The 27715-nt window shown below is 47.3% G+C and overlaps 1 protein-coding gene across 7 annotated transcripts in view; it reads left to right on the top strand.

The window, feature by feature from the left end:
* Positions 1 to 27086, top strand: part of sptssb (serine palmitoyltransferase small subunit B) — a 46867-nt gene extending 19781 nt beyond the window's left edge. For 3 of the 7 annotated variants that reach the window (XM_033031186.1, XM_033031185.1, XM_033031189.1), the window contains one exon: positions 26389 to 27086. In XM_033031186.1, coding sequence (XP_032887077.1) covers positions 26418 to 26660 — 243 coding nt within the window. In that variant the 5' untranslated portion in view covers positions 26389 to 26417 and the 3' untranslated portion in view covers positions 26661 to 27086. Of the gene's footprint in view, positions 1 to 19534; positions 19724 to 20093; positions 20250 to 21793; positions 21993 to 26388 lie in introns of those variants that run through there. The other 4 variants (XM_033031190.1, XM_033031184.1, XM_033031187.1 and 1 more) reach the window with 4 other exon arrangements.
* The last annotated feature ends 629 nt before the right edge of the window (positions 27087 to 27715 follow it).

Genomic DNA, 27715 nt, shown 5'->3' with positions numbered 1-27715 from the left:
AATGGGGTTAGGTAAGGTAAGGGGAGGTACAGCGAGACCTGGGTGTCCTTGTACAACGGTCACTGAACGTTAGCGTGCAGGTACAGCAGTTGGCCTTCATAACAAGAGGATTTCAGTATAGGAGTAGAGAGGTTCTTCTGCAGTTGTCTCGGGCTCTGGTAAGACCACATCTGGAGTATTGCTTACAGTTTTGGTCTCCTAATTTGAGGAAGGACATCCTTGTGATTGAGGCAGTGCAGCATAGGTTCACAAGATTGATCCCTGAGATGGCGGGACTGTCATATGAGGAAAGATTGAAAAGACTAGGCTTGTATTCACTGGAGTTTAGAAGGATGAGGGGGATCTTATAGAAACATATAAAATTATAAAAGGACTGGACAAGCTAGATGCAGGAAAAATGTTCCCAATGTTGGGCGAGTCCAGAACCAGGGGCCACAGTCTTAGAATAAAGGCCATTTAAGGGTAGGTGAGAAAAAACTTTTTCAGAGAGTTGTGAATTTGTGGAATTCCCTGCCACAGAGGGCAGTGGAGGCCAAATCACTGGATGGATTTAAGAGAGAGTTAGATGGAGCTCTAGGGGCTGGTGGAATCAAGGGATACCAGTGGTACAGAGGTAGACTTGGAGGAGTACACATCCACTGTGCTCTCCTACATCAACTGCTGTGTGGAGACTGTCACAGTGGACAAGCAAATAAAGATGTTCCCAAACCGGAAACCCTGGATGAACAAGGAGGTTCAGGATCTGCTAAGGGCACGCAACAATGCCTTTAAATCCAGGGACACTTCTGCCTACAGTGCGGCCAGGTCGAACCTGAACAAAGGCATAAAAAAGGCCAAAGACATCCACAGGCAAAGGGTAGAAGAACACTTCAATGTCGCGGACACCAGAAGCATGTGGCAGGGTGTCAGGGACATCACTGACTACAAGAGCAGCCCCGCCTGCCCCCACGGTGATATCACACTGGCCAACGAACTGACGAACTGAACACCTTCTTTGCCCAGTTCGAAACTGGCAACACCACCAGAAGTGGAATAACCCCGGCCATGACGGGCCTTAACACTGAGCACTCAGGAGGTACAGTGCGCTCTGCGTAGGATCAATCCACGCAAGGCTGCAGGCCCGGATGGAGTCCAGGGAAGGGTACTAAAGGACTGTGCTGTACAGCTGGCGGAGGTATTCACGAGAATCTTCAATTTGTCTCTATCTCTGGCAACGGTCCCCAAGTGCCTGAAAACAGCCACCATAGTGCCGGTGCCGAAAAAGCCCAAAGTCACCAACCTGAACGACTACCGCCCGGTTGCCCTAACTCCAATCCCAATGAAGTGCTTCGAAAGGCTGGTCCTCTCCCATATTTTATTAGAAACGGGAATAGTGCCGGAGGATTGGCGTACTGCGCATGTTGTTCCATTGTTTAAAAAGGGGTCTAAGAGTAAACCTAGCAATTATAGACCTGTTAGTTTGACGTCAGTGGTGGGCAAATTAATGGAAAGAATACTTAGAGATAATATATATAAGCATCTGGATAAACAGGGTCTGATTAGGAACAGTCAACATGGATTTGTGCCTGGAAGGTCATGTTTAACTAATCTTGAATTTTTTGAAGATGTTACTCGGGAAATTGATGAGGGTAAAGCAGTGGATGTTGTGTATATGGACTTCAGTAAGGCCTTTGACAAGGTTCCTCATGGAAGGTTGGTTAAGAAGGTTCAATGGTTGGGTATTAATGGTGGAGTAGCAAGATGGATTCAACAGTGGCTGAATGGGAGATGCCAGAGAGTAATGGTGGATGGTTGTTTGTCAGGTTGGAGGCCAGTGACGAGTGGGGTGCCACAGGGATCTGTGTTGGGTCCACTGTTGTTTGTCATGTACATCAATGATCTGGACGATGGTGTGGTAAATTGGATTAATAAGTATGCAGATGATACTAAGATAGGTGGGGTTGCGGGTAATGAAGTAGAGTTTCAAAGTCTACAGAGAGATTTATGCCAGTTGGAAGAGTGGGCTGAAATATGGCAGATGGAGTTTAATGCTGATAAGTGTGAGGTGCTACATCTTGGCAGGACAAATCAAAATAGGACGTACATGGTAAATGGTAGGGAATTGAAGAATGTAGGTGAACAGAGGGATCTGGGAATAACTGTGCACAGTTCCCTGAAAGTGGAATCTCATGTAGATAGGGTGGTAAAGAAAGCTTTTGGTGTGCTGGCCTTTATAAATCAGAGCATTGAGTATAGAAGTTGGGATGTAATGTTAAAATTGTACAAGGCATTGGTGAGGCCAATTCTGGAGTATGGTGTACAATTTTGGTCGCCTAATTATAGGAAGGATGTCAACAAAATAGAGAGAGTACAGAGGAGATTTACTAGAATGTTGCCTGGGTTTCAGCAACTAAGTTACAGAGAAAGGTTGAACAAGTTAGGGCTTTATTCTTTGGAGCGCAGAAGGTTAAGGGGGGACTTGATAGAGGTTTTTTAAATGATGAGAGGGATAGACAGAGTTGACGTGGAAAAGCTTTTCCCACTGAGAGTAGGGAAGTTTCAAACAAGGGGACATGACTTGAGAATTAAGGGACTGAAGTTTAGGGGTAACATGAGGGGGAACTTCTTTACTCAGAGAGTGGTAGCTGTGTGGAATGAGCTTCCAGTGAAGGTGGTGGAGGCAGGTTCGTTTTTATCATTTAAAAATAAATTGGATAGTTATATGGATGGGAAAGGAATGGAGGGTTATGGTCTGAGCGCAGGTATATGGGACTAGGGGAGATTATGTGTTCGGCACGGACTAGAAGGGTCGAGATGGCCTGTTTCCGTGCTGTAATTGTTATATGGTTATATGGTTATATATCAAATCCAGCATCCCTGCCTCACTGGACTCTCATCAATTTGCATACAGGGCAAATAGATCAACAGAGGATGCCATCTCTCTGGCTCTTCACACTGTCCTGACTCATCTGGACAGACAGGGCACGTACGTGAGGATGCTCTTCGTTGACTATAGCTCTGCATTCAATACGGTCATCCCCACCAAGCTCACCACCAAACTCCACGAGCTAGGCCTCAGCTCGCCGATGTGCGATTGGATCCTGAACTTTCTGACGGAGCGACCGCAGGCAGTGAGACTGGGCCCGCACCTGTCCTCCACTATCACCCTGAGCACCGGCACACCACAGGGCTGTGTACTAAGCCCCATGCTCTACTCTCTCTTCACTCACGACTGTGTTCCTGCATTCGACACCAACACCATCGTGAAGTTTGCAGACGACACAACAGGTGCACACGTAACAACTTGTCACTAAACACCTCCAAGACCAAGGAGCTGATTATTGACTTCAGGAGGTCCCATAATGGAGAATACGCCCCAATCTCCATTTACGGGGAAAGTGTGGAGAGAGTGTCCAGCTTTAAGTTTCTGGGCACTCACATTTCAGAGGACCTCACATGGTCCACCAACACCGCTGCGCTGGTCAAGAAGGCACAGCAACGACTGTTCTTCCTGAGGACATTAAAAAAGACTGGTCTGCCCCAACAGCTGCTGACAACGTTCTACCGCTGCACCACAGAGAGCATATTAACGTATGGCATCTCTGTGTGGTATCTCAGCTGCACGGAGGCGGAGAGGAGAGCTCTTCAGCGCGTCGTCCACAGAGCGCAGAGGATCATTGGGACAGAGCTACCAGCCTTGGAGGGCATCTACCACACACGGTGCCTCAGGAAGGCCGTCAGCATCCATAAAGACTCATCACACCCCTGTAACGGACTGTTTGAACTACTTCCCTCCGGCAGACGTTACAAGGCCTTCTACGCCCGTACCTCCAGACTCAGAAACAGCTTTATTCCAAGAGCTATAGCGGCTCTGAACCGGCCCTGCTGAGTGCCCACCACCCCCCATGGACTGTCTCCCTTGGATGGTCATGACACACAGCTTATTTATTTATTTTACTTTTCTTTTTCATCGGTTGGAGCTGCATACTAAATCTCGTTGCACTGACGTGCAATGACAATAAAAGATATTATTATTATATGGGGAGAAGGCAGGCACGGGTTATTGATTGGGAACGATCAGCCATGATCGCAATGAATGGCGGTGCTGGCTCGAAGGGCCGAATGGCCTCCTCCTGCACCTATTTTCTATGTCTCTATGTTTCTATCATTGTTTCGTACTTAAATATCACCACCAGCATTGCCTTTTTGTGGCACCCCACCACTTTAACAATATCCTGCATCCCACAACAACATCAGTCTGAAGCAGAGCTCCGACCTGAAAGAGTCACGACCATGAAACATCACCTATCCTTTTTCTCCGGAAATACCATAACCTCAGAATAAAAGGACATACCTTTAGAAAGGAGATGAGAAAGAATTTCTTTAGTCAGAGTGTGGTGAATCTGTGGAATTCATTGCCACAGACGACTGTGGACGCCAAGTCAATTAATATTTTTAAGGCGGAGATATTGACAGATTCTTGATTAGTAAAGTGTCAGGGGTTATGGGGTGAATGCAGTAAAATGGTATTGAGAGTGAAAGATAGAACAACCATGATTGAATGGTGGAGTAGGCTTGATGTGCCGAATGGCTTTATTCTGCTCCTGGAAGTTATGAACATGCTGCCTGACCAGCTGAGTTACTCCAGCACATTGACATGGATACAAGGATGCGAAACTAGTAGGATGACTAGGAGGGAGGGGGGAGAAATGCAGGAGTTACTTGAACTTAGAGAAATCAACGTTCAAATCGTCAGGTTGTAAATTGCCCATCTGGATTAGTGGATTGGATTTGAACTGCTTTTGTGAACATGGCATATTTTCAATATTAATGGGTAATTTACTGAAGGTTTTCTGATACATCCCCAAACTCTGCCCAGCATAGTTACACAGTTAATTCCGATTGCTTTGCCACCCATTTCATCAAGGGCAAGATCAAGTTTGCTGAATAACTACAGGGGTACCACTTTGGTGGCTATGACAATTTAGGCTAATGTAGAATTGTTTTGCTGGACATATATTTGTTGCAATTAAAGGAATTAAAGGTTGCTGCTTGAAATGAGGACCGATTTCATTGTGCTTGTTGAGTGTTTTCATAATTAATTGCAGCAATTCTAATAAAGCATCAAAGTCACAGCAGCAAACAACAAAGCCACAGATGTGGGCAGAGTTCCACATTTGTGGTCACTCGATATATTTTTAATGTTATTGACTGTAAGTATTAAATGGGGTAAACATTCCCATTTTAGATCTTTGCAAACTAAAGGGCCTGTCCCACTGCGGCGACCTAATTTGCGAGTCTCTTTATTTATTTATTTATTTATTTTTATGCTTATTTTATTAGAAGCAATTGTACAAGAATAAAGCAATCGACATGACAGTTATACAATTTTTGTACAGCTTCATTTTTAACATTGAAACCTGAACTTAAAAAAATAGAAAAAAAGAGAGAATGAAGAAAAAGAAATAAAAGAAAGGGGGAAAAAAGACCCCTACACCACCAAAGAAGTGCAAGAAGACAGAAGAGAAATAAGATAAAGAAAGATGGAGATATACCTTCCCCCCCGCCCCTCACCCATCCCTAGCATCGTTTTAAATTTATGTTCAACCATTCTGTTGCAGATATTCAGTGAAAGGAGACCATGTTTTGAGAAATGTATCTGCTTTTTCAGCCAAAACAAGCCTAATGTTTTATAAATGTAGTGTCTCGGGTATGTCAGTAATCCACACCTTCATTGTGGGAACTGTTGTCTTTTTCCAAAATTTGAGTATGAGTTTTTTTGCAGTTATTAGCCCGCAGTCAAGGGAACGTCTTTGAAATATCATTAACTTAGAACAGGCCTCTGACATACTTAATGGTATCAGTTATATATCTGATTCCAGTTTAATTTTAAGTATTTTAGAGAAGATATCAAATATTCCCCTCCAGAAGTTTTGTATCATTATACAGGAAGCAAAGGAATGGGTTAAAATCGCTTCTTGGAGATGGCATTTATCACAAATAGGGGAGACGGTTGGGAAGATCTTATTCAATTTAGTCTTTAAGTAGTAAAGCCTATGCAGTATTTTAAATTGTATCAGGGAGTGCCTGACATGTATGTAGTACAGGTGCACAACCTTTTATCCGAAAGCCTTGGGACCAGACACTTTTCGTAATTCAGAATTTGTCGGCCTTCGGAATGGAAATTCTTTAGCGTAGATTTTAATGGCTGGCTCAGTGGTAGAGTGCTCGGCTCATATCCGCAAGGTCGCGAGTTTGCGCCTTGATCCCGGCAGTTCCTCGGTCGCGAGTTTGAGCCTTCAATGTCGCTTTTTCTTGCAGAATAAATGTCTGTATGAAATGCAGTGTGTTGAATGAATTCCTGAATTTGTAAATGTGCCCGCAGCATTGAATCACCTCTCGCACTCATGTCACCCTAGCGGGGCTACATGCCCTTAGGCGCCTAGCTCGGGGATTCTTGAATCCCCGAGCTATGTCACGAGTTTGCGCCTTGATCCCGGCAGTTACTCGGTCGCGAGTTTGAGTCTTCAATGTAGTTTTTTCTTGCAGAATAAATGTTTGTATGAAATGCAGTGTAGGAGAGGTGTACTGACTGTGTGGGCAGAACTTTGGAAGTGATTGCCCACCGGTCTAAAAAGCCGCTGTGTCTCCCTGTCCCTGGGATAGCAGGGGGCGATCAAACAGCACAATACCCCCCTCCCCCTCCAACTCCAGAGGAATCCGCTCCCCGATGGGCCGCTACGGCGACAAGTGGCAGTTCGCCCACAGCCTGAGCTGCGCCCCCTCATCCGCCACCCCAAGAACAAGACGTACCTTGCACACCATCAGCTTCTGCCCCTACGTGTTCCTCTGGAGTTGGAGCGGGGCTGGAGTTGCTGCTGGCTGTGGGTCTCTGGGATCTCCGTGCTTGCAGTGGGCCTGGGGTCGGTGTCCCGTTGTTCCTGACGTCTCCGGCCACCCCCCTGGACTGGAGCTGAGACTGGGAACTGTACCGCCCTTGCCCCCTCCCTCTGCAACTGCAAACAACCCCACTCTCCTGCAAGGGCGGTACAGTTCCCAGAGGATGGCAGGTGGCCGGAGACGCCAGGACCAACAGGAACCCGCTCCCCGATGGGCCCCTACGAAGCCCCGAGCTGCGCCCCGTCATCCGCAACCCAGATTCCTCTGTAGTTGGAGCGGGGCTGGGCTGGGCTGCTGTTGGCTGTGGGTCTCTGGGATCTCCGTGCTTGCAGTGGGCCTGGGGGTCGGTGTCCCGATGAGGGGGCGCAGCTCGGCGAACGGCTTCTGGTGGTCCTGACGTCTCCGGCCAGTTTGCAGTTTTCCTCTGGAGTTGGAACGGGGCTGGGCTGCTGCTGGCTGTGGGTCTCTGGGATCTCCGTGCTTGCAGTGGGCCTGGGGGTCGGTGTCCCGTTGGTCCCGACGTCTCCGGTGACTGGCACTGCCCTGCTGGTATCGACGACGTGAAGACAGTGCAAAGCCCCCGCGCCGGTGCAATGAGCGGGGAGCTGGAGAGGGGAGGGAAGGGGTCACACACATGGCCGGGAAGCAGAGGGGTGTAGGTGAGGTGAAACTTAAGGGAGCGACAATCTGCTGCTGCCTGCCCGCTGAGTTAAAAAGTTCCCACGCAAGACTCACGATACACTGTGTATCGTGAGTCTATCGTGGGAACTTTTTACCTCAGCGGGCAGGCAGCAGCATATTGTCAATTATTAACCCTCCCGCGCAATATACCCTCACCTTCTCTTTTATGAATGGGGATTTAGTTCCCCTTTCTTCGAGGACCGACCGGAGGTTCCGCTGTCACCTCTGCGGGCCGCCCTCGGTGAACGTTTTCAAGGACCTTTCTTCAAGGACCGAAAAAATGTCCGCTATTCGGAGGTTTTCGTTATTTGGATCTTCGGATAAAAGGTTGTGCACCTGTAGTAGGCTTTCCTCCCAGATATCCTTTGAAATTAATAATTCAACTCGTCTTCCCATGCTCGCCTATACACCTCAGAAGATAGGGTATGCGCATTTAAAAGAGTGTTATAAATGTAAGATGTTAACTTACTTCTGTCGGCATGTCTATTCAAACAATCGTCTAGTATATCTGGACCCATAAAACTACAGTCTTGTGTATATGTTTTCACATAATCTCGGATTTGAAGATATCTAAAAAGATTGCTTGCTTTCAAATGATATTTCTCCCGTGGTTCTTTAAACGAGAGGAAAATCCCCTTCTCGTAGAGATCTCCCACCGTTTTAATTCCTGAGTTTTTCCATTGCGCAAACGCCTTATCTAAATTAGACGGTTTAAACGAAGGATTATTAACGATGTATAGGGCTCTGGTGAGACCACATATGGAGTATTGTGTACAGTTTTGGTCTCCTAATTTGAGGAAGGACATCCTTGTGATTGAAGCTGTGCAGCGTAGGTTCACGAGATTGATCCCTGGGATGGCGGGACTGTCATATGAGGAAAGATTGAAAAGACTAGGCTTGTATTCATTGGAGTTTAGAAGGATGAGGGGGCATCTTATAGAAACATATAAAATTATAAAAGGACTGGACAAGCTAGAAGCAGGAAAAATGTTCCCAATGTTGGGTGAGTCCAGAACCAGGGCCACAGTCTTAGAATAAAGGGGAGGTCATTTATGGCTGAGGTGCGAAAAATCTTTTTCACCCAGAGAGTTGTGAATTTATGGAATTCCCTGCCACAGAGGGCAGTGGAGGCCAAATCACTGGATGGATTTAAGAGAGAGTTAGATAGAGCTCTAGGGGCTAGTGGAGTCAAGGGATATGGGGAGAAGGCAGACACAGTTTATTGATAGGGGATGATCAGTCATGATCACAATGCATGGCGGTGCTGGCTCAAAGGGCCGAATGGCCTCCTCCTGCACCTATTTTCTATGTTTCTATGATTGGTAGGAGAGAGAAATTTCTCAGTTTGAGGCTTAATTTCCACCCACAACTGCTGAGACCAGGAGGAGGGATGCTTGGACACCATACACCGCAGCGCCGTCTCCATCTCCTGATTCTTCCTTTCAGTTTGGCCGTTGGACTGGGGATGAAATCCGGATGTCAGACTCACGGTGGCCCCCACAAGCGTGCAGAACTCCCTCCAGAACACAGAGGCAAACTGGGGTCCCCGGTCGGAGACCACATCGACGGGGAGACCATGGAGCCTGAAGACGTGGAGTAACATGAGCTCGGCAGTTTCCTTGGCTGACGGGAGCTTGGGCAGGGGCACGAAGTGAGCCATCTTGCTAAATCTATCGACCACGGTCAGGATGGTGGTGTGACCACTGGATGGGGGCAGGCCGGTAACGAAGTCCAGGGAGATGTGGGACCATGGTCGATGGGGTACAGGCAGTGGAAGCAGATGACCCGCAGGAGCTTGGTGTGAGACCTTGTGCTGGTTGCAAACGGGACAGGCGTTGACAAACTCCCGAGTGTCCTCCTCCAGCGATGCCCACGAGAACCTCCGTAGCACCATCTCCTTGGTCCGCTGAATGCCGGGATGACAGGTGAGTCGAGAGCTGTGGGCTCACTGAAGGACGTCGGACCGCAGGGCAGAAACCACAAACAGGCGATCAGGAGGGCATGCGCTGGGTCCCGGCTGGTTCTCCAAGGCCGCCTTGACCTTCTCCTCCACTTCCCAGGTGAGGGAGGCAACCCTGTGCGAGGACGGGAGGATGGTCTTGGGGCCAGAGGCCGGCTCCTCCTTCGACAAGAACTGTCGAGAGAGGGCATCGGGCTTCACGTTGCGGGACCCAGGTCGGTAGGAGAGGGAGGAGTTGAAGCGGGTGAGGAAGAGAGACCAGCGGGCCTGACGAGAGTTGAGCCTCTTGGCTGACGAGGTATTCAAGGTTCTTGTGGTCAGTCCAAACCAAGAAAGGCTGCTCGGTTCCCTCCAGCCAGTGACCCCATTCCTCCAACGCCAACTTAACCGCCAACAGTTCTCGGTTGCCAATGTCATAATTCCTCTCAGCAGGGATCAGGCGTCGGGAGAAGAAGGCGCATGGATGGAGCTTCTGGTCCCCGGCAGCCCGCTGGGACAGAACAGCTCCCACCCCCACGTCGGAGGCGTCCACCTCCACCACGAACTGTCTCTCTGAGTCCGGAACTTGGAGGATGGGGGCCGATGTAAACCGTGTCTTGAGTGTCTGAAAAACTTTGTCGGCCGTGGCAGACCACCGGAACGGAACCTTGGAGGAGGTGCGTGCCGTGAGGGGTGCGGCCACAGTACTGTAGCCACGGATGAAACGTCGGTAAAAATTGGCGAACCCCAGGAACCTTTGGAGCTGCTTGCGGAAGTCAGGAACAGGCCAGGAGGTGACAGCAGAGACCTTGGCGGGGTCCATCTTGATGTTCCCTTGGCCAACGATGTATCCTAGGAAGGAGACTGACGGGGAGTGAAACTCGCACTTCTCAGCTTTAACGAAGAGCGAGTTCTCCAGGAGCCGATGTAGAACTGCCTGGACATGGTGTACGTGTTCCTCCTTGGTCCGTGGAAAGATGAGGATGTCATCAAGATAGACGAACACGTACTTGTTCAACATGTCTCTGAGAACGTCATTGACCAAAGCCTGGAAGATGGCCGGGGCGTTGGTGAGGCCAAAGGGCATCACCCGGTATTCATAATGTCCCGAGTGAGCGTTGAAGGCGGTCTTCCACTCATCTCCCTCTTTGATGCCGACCAAGTGGTAGGCGTTGCGTAGGTCCAACTTCGAAAAGATGGTGGCCCCCTCCAGGAGCTCGAAAGCAGAAGAGATGAGTGGGAGAGGGTAGCGATTCTTCACCGTGATGCCGTTGAGCCCCCGGTAATCTATGCAGGGACGCAGAGATTTGTCCTTCTCCACGAAGAAGAACCCAGCCCCAGCAGGAGACGAGGAGGGACGGATGAGACCAGCAGCCAAGGAGTCGTTTATGTATTTCTCCATGGCGCCTCTCAGGGGGGGACAGGGAGTAAAGGAGACCCCTAGGAGGAGCGGAACCAGGCAGGAGGTCTATGGCACAGTCATAGGGCCGATGAGGAGGAAGGGAGGTGGCCCTAGACTTGCTAAAAACCTCCCCAAAGTCATGGTACTCGGCTGGGACCCCCGTCAGATCTGGAGCAGAACTGGAGAAGGTGGCCGGTTGAGGAGCTGAGGCTTGCTTCAGGCACACTTGGTGGCAGGAAGGGCTCCAACCCAAGATGACCCCCGTCCTCCAGTCGTTGTTGGGGTTGTGTCGCCGAAGCCAGGGGTAACCCAGGATGAGGGGAAGACGGGGAGACTGCAGGATGTGGAACTGGATGGTCTCATGGTGATTACCAGACAGGAGCATGCGCACTGGGACCGTCTGGTGAGAAACAGTCCCCAGGAGATGGCCGTCGAGGACGTTGGCGGGAGCAGGTTCAGGCAGGGGAACACAACTGATGCCTAGCTGGCGGGCTAGTTCCTTGTCCATAAGATTAATGTCACAACCAGAGTCTATGAAGGTGGCGAGGGTGTGAGAACCATCAGACAACAGCAGACGGGCATGACACAGAGGGCGTCGGGCAGAGGAAAGTTCAGAGGTTCGACTCACCAGTAATTCCTCCGCTACTGGTGAATCTGGCCCTTTTACTGGACACTTGGAGATGTAATGACTCGCCAGGCCCTGTCGCCTCTCCCGACGTCTCGCCAGGATGCGTCGGTCCAGACGGGTCGTTAGCTCGATAAGCCCATCCAGAGAAGAAGGAAGGTCGTGGGACACCAACTCATCCTTGATATAGTCATTCAAGCCCAGCAAGAAAGCAGTCACACTGGGCCGGGGCGTTCCAATCACTCTGACGGGCCCTGGTGCGAAAGTCGATGGCGAAGTCAGCGACGCTCTGGTTCCCCTGGCTCAACCCCAGCAGACCTCCCGCAGCATCCGGACCCATCGAAACCTCACCGAACACCTTGCGAAGCTCCGCGGCGAAGGTCTGGAAAGAGGAGCAAGCCGGCGTGCGTCGCTCCCATTCAGCCGTTCCCCACAGCCGAGCTCTGCCAGTCAGGTGATTAATGGTAAACGCCACTCTCGACGCTTCCTGGGCGAAGGTGTAGGGCTGTAGGGCGAAGAGAATGGAACAGTTCGTGATGAATGGGTTGCAGCCCTCCGGGTCTCCAGCGTAGCGCTCCAGGGTTCCCACCCGGGGCTCAGGTGATGGTCCTGGTGACCGGGAGCTGGTGCTGTCGGAGCCGGAGGCGAAGCATGGGGTGTAGCCTGGGCGAGGGTAGTCGTCAGCTGTTGGACCTGGGTGGCTAGTGCAACCAATGCTTGCTCTTGCTTTGTCACAGCCTGTCGAACCTCGGAGTTGGAGACAGTGAGCATAGCTTCGTGCTGCAGGAGCGTGTGCTCAATCCTCTCGAAGCGGTTTGACAGAGACGTTGTGTGCGCTGAGTCCATTGTTGGCCAGATTGTACTGTAACGGGTATAGCTTGGACCCAATAGCAGCACAGAATCAGGCAGGTATAGTTGGTAATGACTTTATTCCGATACTGTAACACAGAGTAGTAAACACAGGAATGGGTACACCATACTCACACAGAGGCTCAGGATTGAGCGAGGGTTCCGAAGAGGGGCAGGCAGGTTCGAATCCGTGAAGGCAGTCGGGAAATCGCTGGAGAGTCTTGCATGAAGGCTGAGATAATCTGGCACTGTGTGAACGGTGAGGAGAGTCTATATACCGGGTTAATTGGTGATCAGAGGCAACTGAGTGCAACAGGTGAGGAGAGTTGGGCTGATGAGAGGGGAGTGGCAGGCAGGCAGGTGAGGAGAAGGAGGGACCGGTGGAAAAGTACTGGGAGGTGAAGTGGATGAGAATGAGGAGAGGGCAGACTGTGACACCAACACCGATCCCTGAGGCACCCCACTAGTCACCTGCCTTCAACCCGACAAACAACCATCCACCATTACCCTCTGGCTTCTCCCATTCACCCACTGTTGAATCCATCTTGCTACTCCTGCATTTATACCCAACAGTTGAACCTTCTTAACCAACCTCCCATGAGGAACCTTGTCAAAGGCCTTACTAAAGTCCATATAGACAACATCCACTGCTTTACCATCGTCAATTTCCCTAGTAACCTCTTCAGAAAATTCAAGAAGATTAGTCAAACATGACCTTCCAGGCACAAATCCATGCTGACTGCTCCTAATCAGACCCTGTTTATCCAGATGCTTATATATATATTATCTCTAAGTATCTTTTCCATTAATTTGCCCACCACTGAAGTCAAACTAACAGGCCTATAATTGCTAGGTTTACTCTTAGAACCCTTTTTAAACAATGGAACAACATGCGCAGTACGTCAATCCTCGGGGACTATTCCTACCCATCATTGAATAATACACTGTTACACAATGGTATTATACTTAAACCAAATACATTACCCCTTGCTTTATGAGTTCTCATTTTCTGGTTCATGTATTTGTTTTGTTTTCCTCTTGGTAGGTGGGATCTGACCCATGGCTGCAAGTTTCCATTTTCTAGCAGCTTCCTCTGCTGTTCAGTTTCCCTTCTCTGCTTATTTATCTGCTCTTGGTGTTTCATGAGATTCTGCAATGCCTTGCATCGTTCAAGCCTTTTCTGTTGTTCATCTACTCGTCTTCTTAAGTCACCTTTCTGGTTCTTTATCAAGAAGTAGGATCTATATTGTCTTTGCAATACAACACTGGCTTTCCTATATTGTTTAAGCCTTTTGTATTGTTTAAGCCTTTTCTGTTGTTTATCTATTTGTCCACTTTTCCACTTGCCATGGAAAAAAATCGATATTTTTTTACTCGTAGGTTTAGTTGAGGTAGGTTATAGTAGGTCGGCATGCTTTCCTAGGTAATCAAAGGCAATCAAAGGTAAAGCTCATTGAGAAAAAAAAGATAAGTAGGCCGACCGGTAATGTTAAATTCCCACTAAACTTTATTAAAAGTTGTCTGGCTTCTTAAAAGTGTCTTCACTCCTTCTCTCCCTTCTCTCCCCCTTTCTCCCCTTCTCCCCCCCTCCCCCATCCTCTCCGCGCTCTCTAAAGGACTTACTATACTGGTGCCAGCCGTCTTTTACCTTCCTGTTCATCGCGGGTGTAAATCTCAGACAGCGCTCCCCCGCTTTCCCTGGCCACCGCCTTTGCGATGTGTTTGTGTGTGTGCAGACGGTCGATCTGGCTCGTTGTTTCATCACTGACGGTCGATCCAGCTCGAGGTTTTTCAGGCGAGTGACCTCGAGCTTGAAGGTTGAAGACAATCGCTGAAAAGTCTCGTCAGTGGGACAGGCCCTTAAGTAGCACTTTACAAATCTTCCCATTTTATGTCATCTACGATAAAGTATGTCATCTGGTCTGCTCATACATCCTCCTAAGATCTGCTATTCTGTTTGCAAGCTCTGTTTCTCCTACCAACTGAAAACACAGCACCTAAAACAGAGGCTGAATCTCTGGCAGCAAACGAGTATTCCACCAAATCTTTCTGATTATCTGCTCTCAAAATGAATTAAAAAAATAAAAACTGCAGTTGGTGGAAACCTGAATATAGAAGGTAGAACAGTACAGCAAAGGAACAGGCCTTTCAGCCCACCAGGTGTGCAATGATCCTAATGCCAAATTAAACTATTGCCAACTTCTGCACATGGTCCATATCCTTCTATTCCCTGAGCAAAGTTCGAAGTGCTGCAGTAACTTCAGCGGGTCAGGCAGCATTTGGAGTCATACATTCCCCTTTATAAATGCATGCTGACTTTGCTTTCCAAATGCGCTGCTATTACATCTTTCATAATCAACTCAAGCATCGTCCCCACCACCGATGCCAGGCTAACTGGTCTATAATTCCCTGTTTTCTCTCTCCCTCCTTTCTTAAAAAGTGGGGTTACATTAGCTACCGTCCAGTCCACAGGAACTAATCCAGAGTCTATAGAACATTGGAAAATATCACCAATGCATCCACGATTTCTAAAGTCACCTCCTTGAGTACTCTGGGATGCAGACCATCAGGCCTTGTTGTACTTCCGGTGGCGCTGGTGCCAGCAGCCTCCACCTTCAGCCCGGAATCTTTTTTTTTTTTTCTTTTTTTAGTTATGTTAAAGTATTTTTTATGTTTTTTTAAATGTCTTTATGTGGGGGAAGAGGGCACGGTAAGGGGGATACCGTCCTTCGGTCGCTTCCTGGAGAGGACGCGACTATTATTCGAGTCGCGTCCTCACCCCCCCAGCGGCCTACCTACTGGATTGGCGCGGCCTTTCCTGCCGGGATCGACCAGAGCTCCAGCAGCGGTGGGACAGCGCTGTAACATCGCGGGGCTGGTGATGCCTTACCGGGGATCGCCGTCTGGAGCCCGGAGTGCTGGACCTGCTGCATCGACATCATGGAGCTGCGGTTTGCGGAGCTCCCAACGCGGGCGGCGCTGATCAACAACGCGGGGTCCTGCGACTCCGCCCGGCTCGGCCTGCGGACTCGGGAGCTGCGGACTCCGGCTGTGGGAGGCGGCTGATCAGGAGGTCCGGGCCGCTGAGGAGGAGGATGTTCACCGTCGGGGATCGGCGTCGGCGTTCCACCAGCCTGAACATCGGGCCACCCGGTGCGGCGACTGCGGGTGCTCGGAAGGCCCAGACCACGGATGAACATCTGGGAAGATCGGAGGGGAGGATGGCTGGACTATGGTGCCTTCCTCACCTTGGTGCCACTGTGTTATGTTGTGTCGTGGACTTTCTGTGTTTGTGCTTTTCTTTTTTTAATTCAATTTTATTTTTAATATGTTTTATTATTTATTATTTATTTATTTTTATGATACTGCCTGTAAGGAAAATTCATTTTGTTGTCTCTAATTGAGACAATGACAATAAATTTGAATACAAATTTGAATACAATACAATTTATCTGCCTTCAGTCCTGACAATTTATTTTACACCATTTCCTGATTAATGTGGATTTCCTTCAGTTCCTCCCTCCCACTAGATCCTTGGTCTCCTAGTATTTCTGGGAGATTGTTTGTGCCTTCCTTAGTGACAACAGAACCAAAATACTTGTTTAACTGGTCTGCCATTTCCTTGCTTCTCATTATAAATTCACCTGTATCTGACTATAAGGCCTACATTTCTCTTCACTAATCTTTTCCTCTTCACATATCTATAGAAGCTTTTTATATTCACCGCAAGCTTTCTTTCATGCTCTATTTTCCACCTCTTAATTAACCCCTTTGTCCTCCTCTGTTGAATTCTAAATTTCTCCCAGTCCTTTGCTGCTTCCTCTGGCCAATTTATATGCCTCTTCCTTAGATTTAACACTATCCCTAATTTCCCACATTAACCACGATTGAGCCGCCTTCCCCATTTTATTTTTACGCCAGACAGGGATGAACAATTGTTGTAATTCATCCATGAGATTTTTAAATCTTTGCCATTGCATATCCACCGTCAACCCTTTAAGTATCATTTGCCAGTCTATCCTAGCCAATTCCCGTCTCATACTATCAAAGTTACCTTTCTTTAAGTTCAGCCCCTTGTCTCTGAATTAACCTTGTCACTCTCCATCTTAATGCAGATAGAAACTTATGCATATAGAAACTTATGAATAAAAAGAACACTGGAATGCAACCTGCAATAAAAAGCAAAAATGTTGGAAACACTCGGTAGCATCTGTGGAAAGAGAAACGGAGTTAACCTTTAGGGCAGCACACTCGCTTAGCAGTATAGCTACTGCCTTATAACGCCAGAGACCCGGGTTCGATCCCAACCATGAGTGTTTGTCCGGCGTTTCTACGTTCTCCCCGTGTGTAGATTAGTCTGTCTTCACCACATAAATTAGGCATGCTGCACATTCCTTATGTTGTCCAGTTCAGATCTTCATCCCTACCTTGGACTGTTAGTACTGTTAAGATAGCGCGTCACTGTCTCCCAGCAGACATGTTGCTGACCACAGAGATGATAGCATGTAATCTTCCCTCCGCTTGTACTACAATAAAGACTATGAATTATTACTCCTGTGTATAGGTCTCATCTTTCAACACTGTGACCTTCGCTTTCCTCCCACACTCCAGACGTTCAGGTTTGTAGGTTAATTGGCCATTATAAATGTAAATTGTCCCTCGTGTGTGTAGGATAATGTTTGTGTGCAGGGTTCACTGGTCGGTGTGGACTCGGCGGACCAAAGGGCCTGTATCCGCACTGTATTGCTAAACTAAAAAAAACTAATTTCAAGCCACGGTCCTGATGAAACATTCTCAGATTTCCTTTCCATAAACATTGTCTGACGTGTGGAGTGTTTCTGGCATTGGCTGTGTTCCTGGCTGCTCTCAACACCTGCTTGGAGAAGGACCATCTGCAAAAGCCAGTTTCAAGCTGATTGGTAAGATCAAACATGATGAGGGGCCTAACAGTCAAATTGACAAGATCCACCTCGAAATTCTTTGAGAAGTGGGTTAAGCATTGGTATCAGATTCGCACAGAAGTAACTGACATTGAATATTGTTAATCTTGCCACTTATCTATAGCTATCAAGAAAATAACTCAAAGTGTTAGAGCATCTCAGGGGATCAGGCAGCATGTTTGGATGGGATAGGCAATGTTTTGAATCGGGATCCTTCTTTCAGGTAGACTGCAATAGGAATGTCACCCATCCATTCCCTTCGCAGATGCTGCTGGACCTGCTGGGAAAAACACAATGCTGGAGTAAGTAGAGGGAGGTTGAGTTGCTGCCTTACAGCGCCAGAGACCTGGATCCTGACTACGGGTGCTGTCAGTACGGTGTTTACCTTCTCCCCGGGACCCCATGGGTTTTCTCTGGGTGCTCTGGTTTCCTCCCTCACGCCAAAGATGTACAGATTTGTGGGTTAATTGACTTTGGAAAAAATTGTCCCTAGTGTGTAGGACAGTGGTAGTGTACGGGGATCGCTGGTCGATGTGCAGACTCGGTGGGCCGAACGGCCTGTTTCCACGCTGTATCTCTACACTAAACTAAACTAAGCAAATCAGGCATCATCTGTGGAGAACATGGATATGTGGCATTTCACATCTGGACCCTTCGTCAGACCAGTTGAGGTAGGGGGGGAGAGAGCTGATGAAGAGGTGGGGGCAGGACCAAGCCTGGCAAGCGACAGCTTTACAAAGGCAAGGAGTGTTTTGTGATTGGCATTTGGGTAGACAAAGGCTAGAGATAAAAAGGAGAGAAAATACCTTTGTTCACCCATCTACCAATCTAAAAAACCCTCAACTGTATTAAGCTATCACTTGCCAGGCATTGGCCTTCCTCTACCTTTTTTTCAGCTTTCAACAACCCCCCCATCCCTCCATTAGAATCCATTATGATATTGAAGGATACAAAGTGCTGGAGTCTCGACTCGAAACGTCACCTATCCATGTTTTCCAGAGATGTTCCTGACCGCTGAGTTACTCCAGCACCGTGTGTCTTTTTTTTGTAAACCAACATCTGTGGTTACAGGGTTTCGGCCCGAAACGTTGCCTATTTCCTTCGCTCCATAGATGCTGCTGCACCCGCTGAGTTTCTCCAGCTTTTTTGTGTACCTTCTGTGGTTACAGAATAAAACTGAACTTACTGAGTTTGCACGTTCGCACTGAACTCTTTGAGGGGTAACATTTTCACACATAGGGTGGTAGGTGGATGGAACTAGCTGCCAGAGGAGGTAGTTGAGACAGGGACTGTCGCAACATTTAAGAAACAGTTAGGCAGGTACATGGAGGGGACAGGTTTGGAGGGATATGGGCCAAAAGCAGGCAGGTGGGACTAGTGTAGTTGGGACATGTTGGCCGGTATGGGCAAGTTGGGCCAAAGCGCCTGTTTCCACACTGTATCACTCTATGACTTTGACTCTATGAGTCCAATGTTAGGCTCAATTATTCTAGCAGCGGCAATCAACTCAGTGAAAGATTATGATTTCCACCTTCACTTGAAACTCCTAATTCCGCCCAACAACATGGGTAAATCTGGCAGATCAAACTAGACTGCTACTCCTGAGGCATGTGAATAAATTATCTCTTCGGTCTGTAAAACAGCTCTGCATTTTCACATACTTTCTAACTCAAAGCTGCCACAAGCCTTTTAATCCCAGAGTTGTACCCACAGACAGTAGACAAGAATGTGTGTGGAGTTTGTTTTAAAGGATACCATTAATTGAGCAAAATATTTCAACTTTTTATCACAACCATTTGAACTCCAAGATAATATTGCCAGCCTGTGATCGATTTCATTCTACATTGAAGTGAGATAGGATTTGTTTAGTAGACAAAAATACTGGAGAAACTCAGCGGGTGAGGTAGCATCTATGGAGCGAAGGAATAGGGGACGTTTCGGGTCGAGACCCTTCGTCAGCTAGGATTTGTTTAGTGTTCTTTTAAGGCAGTATAATATTTTGTTTCAAAGTTATTTTGGCAGTGACTTCTATTTCTTAATAAAGATCAACAAGTAGGATATTCACACTGTGGTAATGACCTGATAATCGATAAGATAATAGAGGAGTTTTTAAACCCCACGTGTATCGATAAGTTGTTGTCAATTGAAGTCTCGCCCTGGACCATGGGTGTTAAACCTGAAGATACCGGTTAATTCAGGACTGGGTTGAGTCTGCCCCAATAGTATAATTCCGGCCGGTTGCTGTCAGACCTGGAATAGAATAGGCATTTAAAATCGAAACACCCCATCACCGGACACAGTGCATGTGGAGAGATCGGGGCTGCAGTCTAGACAGCGCATCCGACTGAGACTGGAGGTTGCAAAGGGTCACGGTGGGTGGCTGGGAATATCTGGGGCTCTGGTAGAAGGTGGGGAGCGTGGACCGTGTGAGAAGGGAGGAAACTATGGCTGGAGAGGGCAATTGGGAGGGTGGAATGGGAGTGGGGTGGGAGAGGGGGAATGAGGTGGGGGATGGAATGGAGCGGGAGGGAAGGGGAATGGGGTGGGAGATGAAGGGAAGGAGAATTGGGAGCTGGAGAGGGGAATGGGGAAGGAGCGGGTGAGAATTGGAAGGGAGCTGGTGGGGGGAATGGGGAGGGGATTGGCGGTGCGGGGGCTGGTGGAGACGAGCTGCGGAGGGGAAAGTGGTTGCGGGGCAAACTGGGTTTACGGAGGTTGGTTAGACTGCGGCGCGTAGGACTTGGCGGGGGGAAGGGGGAGACATGGGGATGGTAGGAGGGAATTGGGTCTGCGGGGTCCGCGAGTAGATGGGATGGAGCGGGAGCATTTCTGCACTGTGTGCGTGTCCTGCAGTGTTAGCAGCGACTGTGGGGAGAAGGTCCACACGCCGGGGTGAAGGGGGCAGGAGGGAGCTACGGCGGCGGCAGGAGTCCGGTGAGTAAGGACGGGATGGGACAGGACGGCAGGAGTAGCCGGGGAACCACACTGTGGCTGAGTGGGGGGAGAGAGAACTGGAGAGGAGATGAGGGGAATGGTGCAGTAAGGGAGTCTGCTTCAGGGAGCGTTACAAATGCGGGGAGAACCGTAGCAGGATTAAGTGTAGCCGCAGTGCCGTTGTGAAGCAGCCAGGGCCAATCTAGTCGCTTCATTATTGATAAAAGAACAGCGGTGATATTTATTACAATGCAGAATCGTGCCTTGTCTCTTCCCCCTGTTGTAGACGAGAGGAGAAAATGCGCAGAAAGCATGCAAAAACATTTCTCCATCTGGCGCTGGACAACTCTTTGTATGTTGAAACTGGCCCAGTGTCATTTGGAGATTATATCTGATGCTCCTAAAAGAAATGAAGACCAATAATTAATATATTAGCAGCCATTTCACAGAGGCAGCTTGGTGGCCGGAAATTGGTACACACAGGAGTCTGTAGCCTGGAAAAACTAGTGAAGCGTGGACCAACTCTTAAAAGCACAAAACTGTGGCCGCATGTGGTTCCATGCGTCTGCCAATGTGTTTTGAAAGGCCAAACATCAAGACCGAGGTGGCGTTTTAACAAGAGTCCACGTTAAGCAAAAATAATGATCACTTAAATATTGCCTAGCTTTGTCATGCTTAGACCATGATGTTAAAAGGGGACGTGTATCCATAGAGGAATAGTTGGAAGGTTAATTGTGGAGGGAGGGTGGGGGGGAGAGAGGCACTTGTTGACATTGTACCCCAGTGGTTTACAAATAACCTGCGATTGAGTGGAGATTTCATCAGGTCCTCTCTTGGTTTTCTGTCAGGGATAAAATGTTTACCTGCAATAGTTTTCCTTTCATCAATATCTCTACAGACACGCGTGGCAGAAACTCCATTCCTCAGTTTTCAGTTTGCCCTCCTGTATAGCTGTTGAATGAAGCCTGGAGCACACTACTCCAATAACTACTACATCCTACTTTGGCCTTGAATTGAGCCTCACGTCTCTATTAAGTCTGCCTACGTGCATTTTGCTGCTCTTGAAACACCTATCCATGCACTGGTTACCTTTAGCTTCATTCATTCGTAGATTCTCTTCCTAGGCATAAAACATGCGGCACAGCGGCATCAGATACCTGGGTTTGATCCCACCTTTGGTGCTGACTGTGGAGAATGCACGTTCTCCTGTGACCGCATGGGATTCCTCCAGGTACTCCAGCTTCCTTTGGTGGGAAGGAAGTATATGACTTTGGAAAGTTTGTTAACGTGTATAGGGCATTGGTGCTGTGCTTTTCTTTCATAAGGGTTTACATGCATTTGAAGTATACTTTAGAGAAATAGTGTGGAAACAGGCCCTTCAGCCCACCGAGTCCACTCTGACTAGTGATCACCCCATACACCAGCACTATCCTACACACTAAGGACAATTTACAATTTTACTGAAGCCAATTAACCTATAAATCTTACGCCTTTGGAGTATGGGAGAAAACCAGAGCAGACAGAGAAAACCCATGCAGTCACAGGGAGAACGTAAACAAGCTCTGTACAGACAGGATCGAACCCGGGTCTCTGGTGCTGTAAGGCAGCAACTACACTCTGCGCCATTGTGCCACCCCACAAACAAGTAGTTTGAATCAGCGTCACAAAGTTGACTTCTGCAATGGATGGATGGTTTTGAGAAAAAATTGAACTTGTACCCACTGCAATTTAGAAGAACAAATGGTAAGTGTGGTGGAGTCAATGTTGAAAGTCTGATACGTGTGATGAACGGGACTACAACTACAACTCTGCAATTTCTTGCAGTCTTTGGCTGAGCTGTTCCCAAACAAAGGTATGATACAACCCAACGGCAAGTGTTCTACAGGGCATCTGGAGAATCTAGAACCTGTGAACATAATTTTAAAACACTTTGTTGGTTATTTAAGAAGAAGGGAGGTAGACAAAATAGCTGGAGGAACTCAGCGGGTGAGGCAGCATCTATGGAGAGAAGGAATAGGCGACGTTTTGGGTCAAGACCCTTATTCCGATTGGAAGGGAAAGTCCTTTTTGTGATTCTTTAGAATTCTCTACTGCTGGACAATTTAGAAGATGTGCTATTGGATATATTGAAGTCTGACTACATATAGATGGTGGGATAATAGGCAGGTCAAAAGTCATGGATTCTGGGGAGCAGTGACAAAGTTGAGGTAAGATCATATCAGTTTATTGAAACCTGGAGTGAGCTAGAAACTTGTGACCTACTGGTGTTCCTTCTAATGTGGAACATAGAACAGTTCAACACAGAGACAGGCTCTTCGGACCACTGTCTCTGCCAAACATGATGCCATGATAAACTAATTTCATTTACCTGTAAATGATCCATAGTCCTCCATTCCCTGCAGATCCACGTGCCTTTTTAAAATTGTCTTAAACACTATCGTATCTCGTGTTTCTCCACCTGTGTGTTTATCACACGCGACATACGAACAATAAATCAGACCAGAACAAAATTAAGTTATAACAAGTGTAGCCTGCCATTGGGCATAAGGGAAAGCCCAAGTTGCAATGGTTGAATGACTGGTAATGTCACTGTCCTATAATGGATTAGCCCTTGGACAATGAAGTGTAATATGACAACTGTCACAAGGATTTTAAATACAGAACTAGAAATTTCTGTCAATTTCTGTAACCTCAAGTTATTTTTTTAGTTTCAACTTTGTGAAAAATTAAATATTTGGATGTTTAAAAAAAGCCTCATTTATGGAACTTTGGCCTACAGATAGGTACCCATGTGTCAGAAAGGAGGATGTGAGTGCAGAAAATGTTCCGCTATTGTAACAAGGGTGGCACAGTGGCGCAGCGGTAGAGTTACTGTCTTACAGCGACAGACCGAGCTTCGATCCTGACTATGGGTGCTGTCTGTACGGAGTTTGTACATTCTCCCTTCTTGAATTTTCTCTGGATGCTCCGATTTCCTCCCACATTCCAAAGACGTGCAGGTCTATAGGTTAATTGGCTTCAGTAAAACTGTAAATTGTCCCTTGTGCGTAGGATAGTGCTAACGTATGGGGTGATCGCTGGTCGGCGCTGATTCGGTGGACCGAAGTGCCTGTTTCAACTCTGTATCTCCAAAGTCTAAAGTAATGCATATAAATGCCACGTATAAAGTTAGACCTGATACTAACTACATTGTTTTATCACATGGAATGAATACTTTCCATAGAATGTTTCTAGATGGCTGTTTATAGCACAGGCTCAATTAATCTTTAATCCTCTAGCTTTCGAGTTCTATTTGGCAGAATCAGGCTATTAACTAGGGTACAATAATTGAAATGTTGAATGCAACAGCTCTAAGGCACGAATGGAATTGAGTTCTAAGTCAGTGAAAGCTTCTACTTGCTCAAATTGCTCTCTGAACTAACTTTTGACACAAGTCTATATTTTCTCTCTTGGAAATATCATTAACTCGAAACATTTTCCTTCTCCAGAATTGCTGCAGGACTTTCAATTTCCAGCACTTAGTTTTAATTTCAGATTGCATTGGTTTGCATATTTCCCCTGTGAGTATTCGGGTGGTTTGTGACCCTAGAAAGGTTTACAGTTGCAAAATACCAAGTGCTGGGTTCAGTGGGTCGGGCAGCAATCGTAATGGGAATGGATAGGCAACGTTTTGGATTGCGAATCTTCTTCAGAATGATTATAGTAAGGGGTAAAAAGCTTAAAAAGAGCAAGTCTGGCAAGTAATAGGTGGATGCAAATACTTGTGAGGGAAATGAGTGGACAAAGGACACAGATTCAATGGAGACAAGGTTGTCAGATATGAGAAGAGGAGTGACTTTAGACTTTAGAGATACAGCGTGAAAACAGCCCACCAAGTCCGCGCCGATCACCATGTTCGCCATCACTAGTCAAGTCAAGTCAAGTCAACTTTATTTGTCACATACACATACCAGATGTGCAGTGAAATGAAAGGGGCAATGCCTGCGGATTGTGCAAAATGCTACAGAACAGAATAGAACAGAATCAGTATTTACATAATAGGAAAAAAACAGCAATTTAAAAAAGACACACCACAGTTAATTAGTACAGTAAATTAGTTCCTGGTGAGATAAGAGTTTACAGTTCTGATGGCCTGTGGGAAGAAACTCCGTCTCATCCTCTCTGTTTTCATAGCATGACAGCGGAGGTGTTTGCCTGACCGTAGCAGCTGGAACTGTCCGTTGCTGGGGTGGTAGGGGTCCCCCATAATGTTGCTGGCTCTGGACCTGCATCTCCTGGTGTATAGGTCCTGCAAGGGGGCGAGTGTAGTTCCCATAGTGCGTTCGGCCGAACGCACTACTCTCTGCAGAGCCTTCTTGTCCTGGGCAGAGCAGTTCCCAAACCAGATTGTGATGTTGCCGGACAAGATGCTTTCTACAGCCCCTGAGTAGAAGCACTGAAGGATCCTCAGTGAGACTCTGAATTTCCTCTGCTGCCTGAGGTGGTAAAGGCGCTGCCTTGCCTTACCAGTGCGGGAGCGTGTGATGTCCATGTCAGATCCTTTGTGATGTGGACTCCCAGGTATTTAAAGCAGCTCGCCCTATCCAGTAGCCCCATTTATCTCCAGTGGCGTATACGTCCTCGGATGTTGTGCCTTTCTAAAGTCCACAATCAGCTTCTTAGTTTTTATGACATTCAAGAGGAGGCTGTTGTCCTGACACCAGAGTGCCAGATCAGCCACCTCCTCCCGGTAGGCCTTCTCATTGTTATTGGAGATCAGGCCCACCACCACAGTATCATCAGCAAACTTGATTATGGAATTGGAGCTGAACCTGGCCACACAGTCCTACACACAAGGGGCAATTTACAATTTACAGAAGCCAATTAACCTCCAAACCTATACTTCTTTGGAATGTGGGAGAAAACCAGAGCACCCAGAGAAAACCCATGCCGTCACAGGGGGAATGTGCAAACTCTGTACATACAACACCCACAGTCTGGATCGAACCCGGGTATTTGGCGGTACCTCTGTGTCACTGTGTTGCCCGCGGCATGTGTAAGGCCGGGGGGGGGGGGGGGGGGGTGGTGTGGTTGGAAGAGGGAAGAGATAGTTGGCAAAAGATAGATAAGATAAGATATCGTTTATAGTCATTTGAACATAAGTTCAAACGAAATTACGTTTCTGCAGTCATCAAACAAAAAAAAAAAAAACACACAATTAACACATTTTCTCATAAAACAACCAGTGAATCCCCCCACACCTCCTCACTGTGATGGAAGGCAAGGTCTTATCTCTTCCCTGTTCTCTGTGCCCATTCCTCTCCGGCAGTCAAGCAGCCAAACTGCTGCATCGAGCCGATCGAGGCTCCTGATGTTAGATGTTAGAGCCCCCTGGTGGGCGATGGTATGTCCCGCGGCGGTTAAAGCCGCGCCGGGCTATGTAAAGCCCCGCTTCGTGTCGATTTAAACCCCTTGACTAGGGCAGTCAAAGTTGCCATTGCGGGTGCTCCGAAATGCGGTCTCCCACTAGGGACCCGCGAGCTCCTGATGTTACCGTCCACAGACTTGCGGCTGGAGCGTCCGAGCTCCGAAGTTGGGTCGCAGCCGCGCGCCACCACAGCGCTCCGCACTCAGAAGTCGGCCAGCTCCGCGATGGTGAGTCCACAAGCCCTGCGACTGGAGCTCCAGGTTCCTGTTGGAGGCCGCCGGCTGCACGATGTTAGGCCCAACAGCAACGGAGACTCGACAAAGAAAAGTCGGGTCCCCGTATAGGGAAGAGATTAAAATGTTTACCCCTCCCCCCACATATACACAGCTAAAAAAATAATATAAAAACAAAGCCAAGACATCCACTTAACAGGACAAAAATAAAATAAAAAGACAGACGGACTGCAGAGCCCGCTGCCAACAGGCTCTGCCATCAATGGGTGCACATTGGGTGGGGGTGTCGCAAGAATGAGATGGGGTGGACAAATGTGGTCTGAAATTGAAGAATCTGATGTTCATACCATTGAGACTCCACTACTTTGTTTAGCTCAAAATTCCAGCATCGACAGTTCCTTGTCACTAAGGTTTACATGTGCACAGAATATAGTACCAATGATGTGCCTGCCATTTCTGCCCCTTTGATTCTAACCAAATTCTCTCTTTACTTGTACAGGCTAACCTGCCCTCCACACAGTGGGAGATATGGACATGAAAGGTCTGAAGGATACCTTGGCCTGGCTATATTACCAATACCTGCTTATTACATGTAGTTATGTGTTGGAGCCCTGGGAACAGACAATTTTCAATTCATTTCTGCTCATCATCGTGGCCATGGTTCTGTACACATCTTACGTCTTCATTCCCATTCACATTTGTCTGGCACTGGAGTTCTTTTCAGGCTTAGGTGGTGGTCAGACGGAAAGCAGAATTGCAATCATGACTTGATCCGTAATGATTTTAAGAATCCAGATGGTTTTTTTTAAGAAGAGATCCTGTGTATCTATGGACTTGCTGACTACTCTGGGACGGATTTTAAACTTACTTCATGGCTGCAGTCTTAAATTTGCACCTCAATAACCTTGTGGCTCAAATAATGCAGTAAGAAGCATTCTGTTTTAAAAATGTTCACCAGTTAAAGTTGGGAATCCACAGTCACGAGTTAATAGAAATGTAACCAGTGTGACACTAGCAATAAAGGCCTAGATGCAGCAATAACTACAAGGGTCAAATATTTACTCTTCAGTTATGGTATTTGTCTAAGCTCAATTCTGACAAATCATTTTCATGTACTGCATTCTGGTTTATGTGGATCTTTTATTGTAAAAATATACATATGTGTAATTTTATTAAAAACACTTTCAATTTGCTAAAGATTTGCATGATTTAAGGGCCTGAAGAAGGATATCGACCCGAAACGTCACCCATTCCTTCTCTCCGGAGATGCTGCCTGTCCCTCTGAGTCACTCCAGCACTTTGTGTCTATCTTTTGCATGATTTAACTGTTTTGAAATTAATGGTCCTGAGCTACACAAATTACCAAATATCAGGTTAGGTGGCAACTCAAAGATATCAGGCCATAATTTGAACACCGCTGTTGTCATTGCTTGGTGTTAAAATATAGGATGGTTTACCAATCCAGCTACTTGTAAAGAAAAAAAGATACGGGCATCTTCTTTTTATTTTGCTACTGAATTGATTTGATGATAGAGTGATTAGAGGAACAATTTAAAAAAAAACAACTTCCAATTGCTATTTAAAAGCCTGAAATGTGTTGCCATGTATTGTACTCTGGCACTATACTGAAATTACAGGAAAGTGTTATTGAGTGAAGGCACTATAAATGAATGCTTTCGCAATAAAATAAGGCAGTTTGTAATATGACATCTTTTATATACATCTGAGGTCTGCTTATGATAGACCATTGTTGCCTTATGCTGGTAATAATTAACCAAAGGACAATTAATTTAATATTTGCATTGATGTCTTAAATGAACATTAAC

Source organism: Amblyraja radiata, chromosome 13 (assembly GCF_010909765.2).
Source record: "Amblyraja radiata isolate CabotCenter1 chromosome 13, sAmbRad1.1.pri, whole genome shotgun sequence".
Lineage (NCBI taxonomy): Eukaryota > Metazoa > Chordata > Chondrichthyes > Rajiformes > Rajidae > Amblyraja > Amblyraja radiata.
This window is presented reverse-complemented; position numbering and strand designations above follow the sequence as displayed.